Source organism: Tiliqua scincoides, chromosome 8, assembly GCF_035046505.1.
Source record: "Tiliqua scincoides isolate rTilSci1 chromosome 8, rTilSci1.hap2, whole genome shotgun sequence".
NCBI lineage: Eukaryota > Metazoa > Chordata > Lepidosauria > Squamata > Scincidae > Tiliqua > Tiliqua scincoides.
Genome location: NC_089828.1, coordinates 7,839,170 through 7,853,011, shown reverse-complemented (window position 1 = coordinate 7,853,011; position 13,842 = coordinate 7,839,170). Strand labels below are relative to the sequence as shown.

Below are 13,842 nucleotides of genomic sequence, written 5' to 3'. Positions count from 1 at the left end.
TAGGTTTGCATCCACATGAACCTACTTGCACTTCAAGATGTGCATCTCAGGCCCTGTTGTCACAGATTCAGCTGCCAGGTACAGAGAACCTGGACTTGGTGTGGAATTCCCTCCCCAAGGAGATCTGCCAGACTCCCTTTCTCCCAGTAAGACACCACCATTCAGAGTAAGTGTGGTTTTAAAGAGAGAATATTTTGGGTTGTGCAGTTTAAGGTTACAATCCTATCCACACTTTTCTGGGAGCAAGCCCCATTGACTATGATGGGGCTTACTTCTGAGTAGACATGCCTAGGAGTGGGCTCTAAGTTTTCATACATAGTTCTAATAGTGTTTTATCACACTGATTTGATTGTGTTTTATTTTGGGGGCCATATCACCTTGAGCCAGTGGCATAGCTAGCAGGGACAGGCTGCCCAAGGTGCTACCCTCAGGGGTGTGATACTACTAGTGACCAAAATCGTGTTTTTTAGTAATAATACCATCATGTTATATACCATTTGATGTAATTTACAGCAGAATGCAATGGAACAAACCAGAGTGAAATAGCTCAATTCTATCAAAAGTGATGGCCAAAAAACCAGAAAACAAAAATACAGCTGTCTTAGGAAATAAAAAAGCAGATTTCCTTAACTCAGAATGGGCCAATGAGACTGATTGTTCAAAGAGCCAATGAGATGTTGTGACACAACATGGAACCAATAAAGTGTTAGTAAGGTGACACTCTTGGCTTTTTAATGTTGAAGAACTTTTTAATGTTGAAGAACAATTGTCATACATGGTGACAATCACCATCACAGCCGGCTTTAAGCCAATTGAACCAATGGCTTCTAAGTGGGCCCTGTGCCTAAGGGCTCTCCACATTAGGGTAATCTACTCTAGCCTTGTTAAATATACAAAACACATTGCAACAGACACCTAACATCACACTGCAGATTTTATAGAGAACAGCAAGCATTTTAATTTTCAAGTCAGTAGTGCCGTGTTTCTCAAACTGTGGGTCGGAACCCACCAATCGGTCACAGCCTGATTGCTGGTGGTCGCAAAACTGAAGCTGAGAAGCTGATAGGTGATGAAGAAAATGTATTGGAAAGTGACACTGACCTGCACATGCGCATTTACTTGCAACTAGGCAAATACGCCTCAGTCCACATTGAAGGGCAGGCCAAGAAGAACGCACTGCCACCAGAATGCTCCCAATCCGATGAACGCAGATCCCAAAAAACACTTGAGAAGGAAGTCCATCCCCAGCTGACAAAGAAAATGTATTGAGCCTTATGGAAAGTGAAACTGAGCCACATGTGCCAAAGATTGCATTAGTCATGAATCAGCAAATGTGCCTCAGCTCTTACTGAAGACCAGGCAGAACCCCAAGGCCACCAGAATGGTCCCAATTCAATGAATGTGGAGCTCCACAAATGCACCAGAAGGTCCCCCCAGCACCATAGGAAAAAAGGATAAAAACAGAGGCTTCAGCAGCTGATAAAGTGAAACTTTTTTTTTGTCTCATAAATAAAGCTAGGTGGGTCCTGACAGAGTGCTATTTTAAAAAGTGGGTCCTGGAGTCACTTGGGAATTAGTGCAGTAGTGTTTATATGCTTAGCTCCATTTGGTTCATTAACTACCATGCAGTTTTTAAGCACATATTTTGATAGTTTTCCATTCTACTATCGAGATATAAAGCCTATAATAAATTTTATTTATATCCTTAAGATTCTACATATCTCTGAGATTATATTCTTGGCTGTATACTTGGGGCCCCACAATAAATGTTTTCAGTTGGGCCCCGTAGCTCCTAAGGACAGACCTGATCACCTGGGCTGCGTACTCCTAACTCTGGCCCTGCAAAACCTTTCTTTGGAACTTTTTGGCCATATGGGATGATCCTGTGAGCAGGAACCAGATGGAGTCTAACCGCCCGCTCGTGCGATCCTTTCTGAAAAATCTGAGTGTGTGACTAATTTCAGCACAATGATTTTGACATGTCTAATTCCATGAGGAACACTCTGGTGGAGGAAAAGATTACATCCAAACACAATTTTCAAAGGATAGAATGAAGATCTTAATTTGGGCTGCTGGCAAGCATTTGCTCTGCATAATACACCTGGAACCTGCTACAGAAGTATTTCCCGCCCCCATCTCAAGCAATTCTGTGTTTAATTAACTTGAGGCATAAGACAAAACAATTCTATTAGTCTTTTTTGAAATGCATTTCTCTTGTGGATAAAAACATCCCACTCAATAAATACGGTTATTTTTCTTTGCTTCAATTTAAACTGAACACTTTATTACAAAAAAAAAAAAGTAGTAAGAATTTTCTGTTTAGCTTGCTGGGTTTCTTTCATTACTCACAAAACAGTACTGGGGCAAAATTTATGGTGAAGAGGTGGGGAGGAGGCATCCAGGCTGTTTGAGAAAAAGGGAAAGGGTGCTCTGGTGCTTTCAGATAAAATCTCCCCATTGTTCAGCCTTTCTGCTCTCACAGCTGAGTAGCTGATGGAAAAGCAGTCCTCCTAGTTGCATCAGGTTGATTCAGAAGATGATGGAACAGAAGCGGAACATTTGGCTCTAGCTTAGCGGCTGTTTCAGATGTTACTCTTTAGTGACACTGATAAATTAGTTGGATAATGGTTTCATATTACCAGTGGCCCGTGGAAATGATACCGCAAAATTATGGACACATGGAAAATATATAGTGCGTGTAGAAAACAAGCACTTTCCATCTGTGATGAAACTCTTGAGTTCTGGTATTTGGTGACCTTCTTGGGGGGGGCGGGGGGCGGAAGAGAAAAAGGCACCTGACTCTGCAGCTTTCTAGAAGATGCTTTCGGTCGTGGAGAGGGGTAGGCTTTAGACATAAAAGGACTGTAAGTTCCATGTTTATGTAGACCCTTAAGAGAACTTTAATCAAAAACATGATGCAGGGGTCTGTGCTCAGCAACTTCCATCTGATGGTATGAGACCCACGGCTCCCTCCCACAGCACTGAAAGTGCTCCATAAACATAACAGGAATCCTTACAACAGTGCCCTAAGTTAGGCACTGTGACTGGGGAGGGCTGGACAGAGGTGGCAGAGGGCTGCCCAGTGAATTCTCTGGCAGCACATCAGCCAGAAACTTCCCAGCAAACACTTCATGAATTCTTTTAACCACTAGGCTAGGCTGCTGTCCAGGAGTGCCCCCCACCAATAGCTCAGCAGCTCAATTTACCTGGGTCAAACTCTGTCAGAGCAGGAGTGTGTAATGTGAGCAAGACTCCAGTCCACACTATTACATGTGTTTTTGGGGAAACAGAACAGAAGCAGCACAGAAGGAAGTGGGCAAGACAACTGCTGGCTCAAACTGCCGTGCATTTTCCTTGTGGGCAGGGGGCCAGCTTACACCAGGCAGAATTGGCTAGTCCTGCTGATTGGAATTCCAGGCTAGGCCTCCATTCTGGTCCGGCGACAGCTGTAAGCCAGCAGCCCATAGCATCCCAATCAGGCACTGCATGCAGTCAAAGAATGCTGATACAGACAGAAGCGGCTCCAGCCGCACTCCGCCTTGTGGAATGACAGTCAATCTTGGATTCCAGATGACAAGGACTGGATACAAAATGTATAACAAATGGTGACCTTTCCAAAGATTAATTTGTTTACCAACAAAAAGCTTTCCGTTTGTCATCCAGGATAGGGGTGACCTTCACAGTCCCATTTCCAGGTTGAAAAGAAGCTGAATGTAGTCATCTGTTAACTTAACTCTGTCTCGCCAATTATTGCCTCTCTTATTTTGGGTGAGGGGGACGGTTTATTAACTCAGCGTTGTCTCTTGTTATGCTTTTATAAATGCAGCAAACATATTCCAAATGATGGCAGTGGAACATCAATTTGTTTAAGTCTAATTCTGCTGCCCGTGCCAAAACGATTGTTTTCTTTGCAAGCGCAGCCATATGCAGGGGGCTGCTGCACAGGCGGTTTTCTTCCACTCTTGCACGTCTCCTGTCCACTCCGCTATTCATTTGAAATGAAGGATATTGTTTAACCAATGCCATTTCAAAATGCATGTGCACTCCCTGCAGGATAATAATTCAAGCACACAAGTGCAGAATAGTGAACACACACATGGAAAAGGAGCCATCAGAGTAACTTAGGTGAACGGGCAGTGGGAGACAGCAACTCGTAAAAACTCGGGGCGGCCGCAGCATTAAATTCTTCGTCATGAATAAATGAAGAGTTTCTAAGTTTACATTCCACTATATATTTATTTATTTGCAGATTGGGACCAAAAGTGCCAGTATAACTCTATGGCTGTGCAGCAATCTTATGAAAATGAGAATGGCAGAAAGGCCCTTCTGGGTCATGGTAATTATTGAGAATTATCTTTGTGGTTATTTCAATGGGTGCTTTGATTGCTTGGTGTGTGTTCCATGACCAATGCAGGCAACTCCTTAGCCATATCGGAAATAAGGGCAGGTGGGTGTTAGAGGGCTGCAGCTAATTTGAATCTCTATGCTGCATACAATTAACATAATTTGCATTCTATTTTAATTAACACTCCTAATCTGCATATTTTAGCCACATGTAATTAACATAATTCTATGTTTTCACAAATGCTTATCTATATATTTTAACTGCTTGCAATTAACATAATTTGCATGCAATTTTAATTAACACTGCTAATTTGGATATTTCCATTGTCTGTAATTAACATAATTTCACATTTTCACAAACATTGCTAGCTAGTATATTATAGTTGTGTGTAATTAATATAATTTGCAGATATTTTCACAAACACTGCTAAGCTGTACATTTCTGTTTTTTCATTAACATAATTTCCCTATCGTCTTTTTAAAAAAAATACAAATAGTGCTGATTTGCCTAGTTTGATTCTAAACAGGGCTGGAAAAAGCTGTTCCTGTAAAATCCATCTCTGTGCAAAATAAAATGAAGCTCATGGTTTGTTGCAAGACCCACTTACATATGCAACTTCTGAAATAACTCCCAAGACCCAAGTCAATCAACCACATTGCAATTTGTTTGCTGTTGTAAACATACAGCCAAATGTGGATAACCATAAAAAGCTACAGATCTCACTGAAGGAGATTCTCCAGTCTACTTCATGTATACAAGGTATGCACGATGACTGCAGCAAAAAAGCATTTATTTATTTATTCTGGGCATTTATATCCTGCTTTTCTCTTTCCAACAAATGAATTACAATAGTGAATGAAAAGTTATAATGCCCCAGACAGAACTTTCTTGCATGTCACATTACCTCAACCACAAAGCTCTTCAACTGAGTTCACACTAAAACCCTATTCTCAGGACACATCCAGGGTACACAGAAGGAGGAGCAGGAGGGTGGCAGCAGGCCCCACCCTGAACTGACACACTGTCACTTGAATATCTGCATGGAGTCAATGTGCACACATAGCTACATGTGTAGGGCACTCTGCACGAGTGCACTTGGAGAAGCAGCATGCCCAATATTTGGGAAAGATTCCATGCATATGCTCAAGTGAACACAAGTAAACACTGTATCATATGTGTTCACTTGCCATGGACATGCGGCACATGAACATATGAAATTGCTGCACCGAGTCAAAGGTGAGACCAACTTAACCAGTGCTGTCTTTCCTGGTTGGAGGTGACTTTCCAGGGTCCCAGGAAGAGGTGTTTGCCCAGCTCAGTTGGAGGTGCCAGGAATACAACTGGGACCTTCTGCGTGAAAAGCAGGTGCTCCACTACCGAGCTATGGACTCCCCTCAAAATATATAAAACAGAGTTACAGTGAGTCATACCATTTCTCCACCTCACCCAGTACAGTGTCTGCTGTGACTGGCAGCATACTGTCCAGAGTCTCAGGCAGACAGAGGGCTTTCTCAGCACAGGCTACCCAGATTTTTCTAACTAGAAGTGCCAGAAACCGAAGCAGGGAACTTCCCTGAAGCAGGGAGCCAAACAGGTGATCTCCAGCTAGCTAAGGCCATGTGTTGACTCCAAGCCAGCCATCAGGCATATAGAACTCAAACGGTACACATATGCGAATGGATGGGCCTTTAGCAACCCCAGCAATGGCATTTGCAAATGCTCCTGCAAAGGGCTGATCTGGTGCTGGTCTTCCAGAACCAGAGGACCTTCCAGACTGGATCTTCTACTCTTAAGGGAGATCGGCAGTGCAAACCGCTGGAACAACCCTAGAGAAGGATGCACAACAGGCTTGGTATTGCAACAATATGCCATCAAAGCAACATCTGAGTCACTTACAAGAGCTGTTTCCCTCCGATGGATGAATGGCAAGCTGACTCCATAGTTCTGATTGAGAAAGATTCGGTGATGGTTGTTGCGCGGATTACACATTATCCTCATTGTCATTGAAAGCTTGTGCTGCAACAAAAGGCCACAAATGGGTGCTACAAAGAACAAAAATGGGGGAAATGTTCCACACTACTTGTTATACCTCCCTCTAAGGGTAGCAAGCAAGTCCAAACTGGGAGGTATCCAATCCCAGGCCTTTGCATGTAGCCCCCTTGGAGCCCGAACACCCCAACTGCCTCAAAGCTCCCACACCAGGAAATGCAGACTCCCCAGCTCCTGGGCACAAGAACAGAGAGGAAAGGCACAAGGCTCCAGGCTAGAAGACTGCTCCTTTAAGGCTCTCACTCTCCAAGTATAGTGGTGCAGTCCAGAAGGGGTTGCTGGAGTGTGGAAGTATTTAAGTATACCTCTTCCGGAGGCATCTTGTGGGCCACTGTGAGATACAGGAAGCTGGACTAGATGGGCCTTTGGCCTGATCCAACAGGGCTCTTCTTATGTTCTTATGTTCTCTGCCTTTTGTCCAAGCAACTTATCCCCTTGGAGCTATCCATGGTAACTGGCCTTGCTGTCTTTCCCGGTCTTTCATTGGTCCGGGCACAACAATATTTGCTGGTACAAGTTCCGATGGCATTTTGTGCATGATGTGTGAAAGCAGACATGGCCTTAGGTTTGCATGGGAGCTTTTTCTGCTGGCTTAAGGCAATGTTTCACAACCAGCAGGGCAGCAAGTAAACAAAATGGTTACCTGGAATCTATTTGCAGTCTCTACATGCCTTGGAGCCTGATCTGCCCTAAGCCTCTCTGCTCACTGCTCAGGCTTGTGACTGCTGCCTGATTTAATTCTGCCCCTGCCCCTTGGCTTGTGGGGCTGATCTTGAAGAATTCTGGCCTACATGTACTACGCTTCCCATTGCAGCCTTGGGGGCTGGCTTTTCCCTTTGTTTTTTAAGCAATGCCAAAGCAGAGACTCCATGAATGCTGAAGACACCAACAAATCCTAACTGAGAAGCTCTGTTTGGCCATGCAGGCCTCAGGTTCCTCTGCTCCATCTCTTCTGCTCTGGGTGATCAGCTGTGCAAAGTGGACATGGCTGATTTTGACTCTCAGCAGCAGCTGCATTTGTGGCCCAGCCAAACTGGCTGCGGGTTTTTTTTAATCAGGGATTACTGGCCCAGTGAACCAAAAACATTTCCTCTGGTTCAGCTTCAGCTCACTGAGTCTACGCAGGTAGAGAACTTGTTTGGAAGTAAATGGAAAATAAATAATAACTAAAGGAATGGGAATTCAAATTCTGAAGGGAGTCCAGTCTTGTTTTTCTCTGGATTGAACAGATCCAGCTGTTTCACTCATTAAAAAAATTATAGTGGAAGGAAATCCTAGAGGAAGGGGGGGATCTCTTTAATAAGCTCATCTTTGGCTAAATGAATATAATGCCTCTGTTTATGCATATAAAAATAGAAGCAACAGAAGTTAATGCACAGGGTAAAATTATCCCTGTGTGAAGGCGCAGGCATTTCACACTGCGCCTTTGTTTTAATTGTGCTGAAGGAGAGGCGACAAGACATTTGGACCAATATCAAGAGTGATAATATCTCCCTGTAGTTCTCCTGAAAACATGGCACTTAAAATGATCACAGGTTTATTCCCCAGCTGATGGATGGGGAGCAAGGCTGGCTGCACCCGCTCAGAACTCTGCTGCACTTGCTAGATATGAGAGTCTACTCACTCTACTGAGGCTGAAGATTTGGCACCAAAAAGGATTTAAATTTTCTGCCCTAACAAAGCCCGAACAATAAGGGTCATGCAAGGCTGTGCAGATCTACATGTGTGTGTTTCATTCGAATGATCTATTCCAACTATTGATTTCAGGAAAATCTCCCACATTCAGATTTCAATCATGTCCTATATCCAAAGCTTAGGACAGGGAACAGGCAATTTCTCCACTGGATTTTGCAACCATTTAATAATAATAAGCCTTTCTGCAAACGTGCCAGCAACAGAGAACAGCTGGCAAAGCAGCACTGCTGGCCATATATTTCCTGAAGGGAAATTAGGGTTCTTGCGGGTGTCAGCAGATGTCACAGCGACGTGACATGCAAGGGCAGTGGGGCTCCAGCACCACAAGGTAAACCCAGGGTAGGCAGTACTGTGTGCCCCTCTCTAAATTAAGCTCAACCATGCATGCCAAAGCAGAGAGCCTGGAGAAAGGAAGCCAGGCTCTTGTGTATGGGTATCTTGTTCCTTTCTTAGTCCAATGTTGCTTGAGTTAAATGGTGCGGTGGGCCAACCTGCTTCACTGTCCCAGGGGCCCATACCTGTCCTATCCCCCTGCTACTCATCATGGTATTCCCATCCTAAGCTCCACATTTCTCTATGATACAATCACTTACATGGTTAAAAAGATGTCACTTTGGATGCTCCGTTTTGAGATGAAGGTCATGTTCCTTATTTGTAATGTGGCTCACATGCTAGGAACAAGGAGCATTCCCACCCTGAGGGTGTAGGCTGGACCAGGCTGGCCACGATCCTTCCCCCATATCAGACTCATGCAAAGCCTCGCCTGATGCCATTACACATGGCTTGATGGTGGGGTAAGGTCCTTGAGGGCCGCTCCACTATCTGCTTTGTGCCCGCTACAGTGGACCAGAATTCTTAAAATGCCCCCCACTTTGGGAATTCAGAAGATTTACTGGTGGGAAAGGATTACTTGGGAGCAGAAAGTGGTTGCCAAAGTTTATGGGTCATTGGAAGGATTACGGGTCACAAGAAGCTTCAGACCTTTGAACCTGTAGAAATACGCAGTGACGGATCATTGCGTTGGATGGTGACCGCAGCCTCCTCTGGGAAAACAATCTCCTTCTGAGAAGTCTCCAAGGGAATCCCCCTGAGTAGGAGGGGTGAGAGAGAGAGCGGATGAACAGTAAAGAGCTGCAGGATCTGATTTGGTCCACTTTCACTTCCTATGCCTGAACAGGTTGAAACTGCCACATTTTGGGAGAAGCAGTTGAATAGGAGACCCCAGCAGGAGGCCTCGGAGTTCACTTTTGTCCCTGACGTTGTGAAACAGCCACAGAACTCCAGTGAACTCCAGTGACACAGGGCAGAATAAGAATGCCGGTCTAGACTTGGGAAACAATGCAACCATTTTCTCTATCATTTGCAGAAATAGCCTCTCAATCCAAAAACAACTGAATATTTCAATTGAACTGCCATTAGCACAGGAGACGTGTTCTCTGAAAGTCCAGTACTGCACAAGACAAACCATCGAAGACAGATGGCCCAATCCTATCCCCCTGCTGCACAGGCAGAGCACGCGCTCCACCAGCACACACTATTGCAAAAGTGCCGTAAAGCACTTTGCAACAATGCTACTCCCAGCAATGCCACCAGGAAGGCCAGAGGGGGGTGGGAAGGGTGGGGATACAATAAGGGGGAAGAATGGGGCAGGGGAGGGCAGCAATGGGTTGGGAGTAGGAGGATCAGGTCTGGGATGGGGGCAGGGTTAGCAGTACTGGCACACGCCATCTCCTATCCCCCCTTCCTGGGTCTGGTTCACTGACAGGGATCAACTCAGATTTGCACCAGCAATATCATTGGCACAGGTCTGAGTTGACCCATAGAGGCTGCTGGGGCTTATTCAGGGGCAAGGGGACAAATGCCCCTTTACCCCAAGGAAACCTCTAGCAGTTGAAATTCCTTCGCGGAATGCAGGAGGGTCTATGTTGGGGCTGCTGCATCGCTGCATGGGAATTCAGTTAGGATTGGGCTGATAGCTCCCTATGAGGTTGGAAACTGGTGCTCAGAATGCACTGCTCCCACTGGCTACAATGGTTGTCAATCACAGCCAGGAGGAAAAGTGCTGCAATGAACCAGAGCTAAAGAAAGTGGCATCCTAGGAGGTGTTACAGTACTCTAAATTTTAAAGCACACACATCAAAGTCCTTTCTCCATGTGTTAGTAAATGTCACAAGCTTCCCTGCTTTCTCTGAAACAAACAAATCTCTCACCATTTGGAAATCTGTCTCAGATGCGGCTCTGCATCACCACTTGGCGAAATAGTTAACACAGACTTGTTTATTGCGCTTAAATACTTCTCGGTGTGTTTCTGTTTGGAGTGGAAGAGAAAAAAAGAAAGCAATTAGGGTGAAGGAGCAAGCTAAACGCATTGAGCCAAGAGGTCTGGCCACATTCTGGCCTTGTTGCTGAAGAGAAAGACACAACAGGGTCTGCATTTCTCAAACATTATACTATGTTGAAGACAAGAGAAGCCAATCAAATGCTGAGCAGCCAAAAATTGTGATCAGGGCTCTGGAATGCAAAGCTGGGCACATTAAACTATTTACTATTCAGGAACAGACGTGGCCCAGAGATTAGATTTCGCCCACCCCGGAAATGCCAGATTGGAACTTCACTGGGGCAGGCTCTTCCTACCCAGCTGAAAGGCTGGTTCCCACTTACCCTGAGTCCACTCTCTGTCCTTTCAATTGCAGTTTCAAGCCCCTGAAGATCCACCTCTTCCCACCCCTGGCTGACATTTCGCAGTTTTTCCTTTAGTTGCTGAAGATCTTCTTGAACCTAGAAAATTAGATTGACGCTTGCTATAAATGCACATATCACTAGAAAATTGGAAGTTGGAACAGATCTGAGTCAGAACAGGACTACTGTGCCTGTGTGAAAGCACAAGAAGAAGCAGGTGAAGGTGGTTCCATCTTCCCCAGCGTTCTGATGGCTTCTTCCCACAACAGGTAACCATCTGCCTCTGGGAAGTCCCCAAGCAGGGCATGAACATAATGGGACTGGCCCCACCCTGCTTTGACCTCCCTCACACCCCATCAGCAGGGATTCATGGAACAACCAACTCTGAATATGGAGGGCAGTTACTGTGCCCAATGCCCACTGATAGCCCTTTCCAGAGGAAAGACCAGCAAACAGTGCCATTTTAGCTGGACCTAGTAACGGTATTCTTATCCTGGGATTCAGGATTCTTCTAGCTTTCCCATGCTAGACCTGTGGTATAACCAAGTCAGAACTATCTCTTCTGCCTGGCAGCAGCCCACAAAGGTTGCAGAGAGGGGGTCTCTCCTCAGGACCTCTAGTAACTGAACTGAGACTTTCTGCATACTAAGCAGGGCTCTGTCACTGAGCTACTGCCTTCACTAAAGGTTATTGGCCTTTAAGAGCCGAACCAAATGTTAGTTACACCTGTGATTGGGGTTAATGCACTCAGTTTTTATACCTTAAACAGCCACCATAGGGAGGAAGTGGGATAAGGATTGAAATCGTACTGTGGAGGGGGGGGCGCGCTAGCTTTTTCTTCTCACAATAGTCCTGATTCAGTCTGTGCCTCCCCCATCCTGTGTACTTGCTATTGAAAATCTGCACTTGAAATCTGTCCAATCCCCTGAAAGGCATCTAGGCCAGACACCATCACCACCTCCTGTGGCAAGGAGTTCCACAGCTTAATCACAAGCTGGGTAAAGAAACATTTTCTTTTGTCTGTTCTCCTGACATTTAATTTTAGTGAACATCCTCTAGTTCTGGTGTTGTGTGACAGGGAAAAGAACATCCCTCTATTTTCGCGATCACCTGCATAATTTTGTATGTCTCAATCATGTCCCTACTCAAGCACTTCTTTTCTAGACTGAAGAGCCCCAAACACTGTACCCTTTCTTCGTAAGGAAGGTGCCCCAGCCCAATAATCATTTGTTATTCTCTTCTGTACTTTCACCAGTTTCTTTAAGTCCTTTTCTGAGATGTGGTGACCAGAACTGGACTGAAATATTCTTTCTATCTACCCTGGCTTTGTCTTCTTCTGGGCCATTTCCTAGATTAAAACTGCTGTTGTGAATCATCACAACACCTACCATTTCTTACTTTTAAGCCTTAAATAAAACTGGCAATAGAATGTCTCTCTTGCATCCCACAGCCCTTTGTCCCACTTCATACACGGTTCTTGTCTGTCACCACCACATGTGCATGTACACCTGTCAGATGAGAAGACTTCATGCAACTCTAGCCAACAAAAGCAACCTTGTTAGCTGTTAAGGCACAGGCGTCAAACTGGTTTCATACAGAGGTTCGAAGGTAGCATTCACAGTGCCTACCGCAGGTCAGAAGCGACAAAATTAAGTGGTGACAACATAACAAAAGTGCCAGGTACTGAGGACCAGAAGAAAACGGCATCATTAAGCAGGCAGTCACATCATTAAGCAGATGATAGGCAGAAATAAGCACTGTTCTCCCACAGAAACTCATTAGCTGCAAATGACAGAAGAGAAAATGCGCAAATCTTGTTCATATTTTCAAGGTAAGAGAGAGCCCAATTATGGGAGGGGCAGAGAAATTGCATCTGGGGGCTGTATTTGGACCGTGGGCCTTAGGTTTGACACCCCTGCTTTAAGGGGCCACAAGACTTGTTTTCTAGATTGTAAGAGAGGTGTGGTATGGGGGCAGCAGGTGAGTTGGAACCGCACTGTCATAGCCCATGGAAAAGCACTGCAGCTACCCTGCCTGCTCTCCTTACACTTGCCTTCTTGGGTGTAAGGAGAGCCTCCTCAGGTGTAAGCAGGTGGGGCAGCTTCGGTGCTTTCCCATGGAGTAGGACAGGGTGGTTCCGCCTCACCTGCTGCCCTGCCCTGCACATCTCTGGATTGCAAGCCCCTAATGGAAGGGCCCTTATTCTTTTGCAAAAATCAATTTACAAGGATTTACATGAATAATTCAATATTTAAAAATTAAATATATTCTAATATATACTATAATATATTATAATATAGAATATGATAATGACTGTAACATAGAATAGTTATTGCAATAACTTTCTATAGTGCAATGCACATAAATTGAATTTTACATTTTTGTAATTACATTATTGAATATTACAAATTAAAACTATACTACTATAATATTGCATAAAAGTCCTCATGTGGAGCAAAATGTGTCCTGCTGCCCCTCCCCCACTGCCTCACTGGGTATGTGTGTGTTTGCGTCCCATACTGGAAGGTCCTTGGGTCAGAGGCCTGTCCTTGCGCCCCCTTAGGCTCTGGCCATGTGGGTGGCGCATGTCTCCCTCTCCACCGAAAAGCATCATAGAACAGAGGGAGAAGGCTGTGGGTGCAGGGGCTCATGGGAGTCTGGTTAAGTGGCTGGTGGTTGTGGGCGCAGATGCTCATGGGAGTCTGGTCAAGCAGCTGTGGGCGCAGAGGCTCATGGGAGTCTGGTCAAGCAGCTGGCGGCTGTGGGCACAGAGGCTCATGGGAGCCTGGTCAAGCGGCTGGCGGTTGTGGGCGCGGAGGCTCATGGGAGTCTGGTCAAGCGGCTGCCCGGAGCCCCGGGCTACGACCCACAGACCCACCTGGACCAGGACGGCCCCAATCTCGGCCCCCGGCTCGGCCGCAGCGGCCATGGCGCCTCCCCTCAGTTTCAGGGGCGCCGCGAGCCGCACCAGGTGACCGCGGCCTTAGCAACGGGACGCGCGTGACCGCGGCCTTAGCAACGGCTCGGGCGGGACCATTTGTGCTGCCTGCGGGGGGAGGAAGATGCCCCCTGCA

The 13,842-nt window shown here is 45.7% G+C and overlaps 1 protein-coding gene across 3 annotated transcripts in view; it reads right to left on the bottom strand.

Moving 5' to 3' along the window:
* IQCH (IQ motif containing H) overlaps positions 1–13,806 on the bottom strand; it is an 87,997-nt gene extending 74,191 nt beyond the window's left edge. For 2 of the 3 annotated variants that reach the window (XM_066635206.1, XM_066635207.1), the window contains exons 1-5: positions 13,647–13,806; positions 10,751–10,867; positions 10,300–10,397; positions 9,071–9,176; positions 6,242–6,361 (exon numbers count right to left, since the gene is read on the bottom strand). In XM_066635206.1, coding sequence (XP_066491303.1) covers positions 6,242–6,361; positions 9,071–9,176; positions 10,300–10,397; positions 10,751–10,867; positions 13,647–13,697 — 492 coding nt within the window. In that variant the 5' untranslated portion in view covers positions 13,698–13,806. Of the gene's footprint in view, positions 1–6,241; positions 6,362–9,070; positions 9,177–10,299; positions 10,398–10,750; positions 10,868–13,646 lie in introns of those variants that run through there. The other variant, XM_066635208.1, reaches the window with a different exon arrangement.
* Between the last annotated feature and the right edge of the window lie 36 nt (positions 13,807–13,842).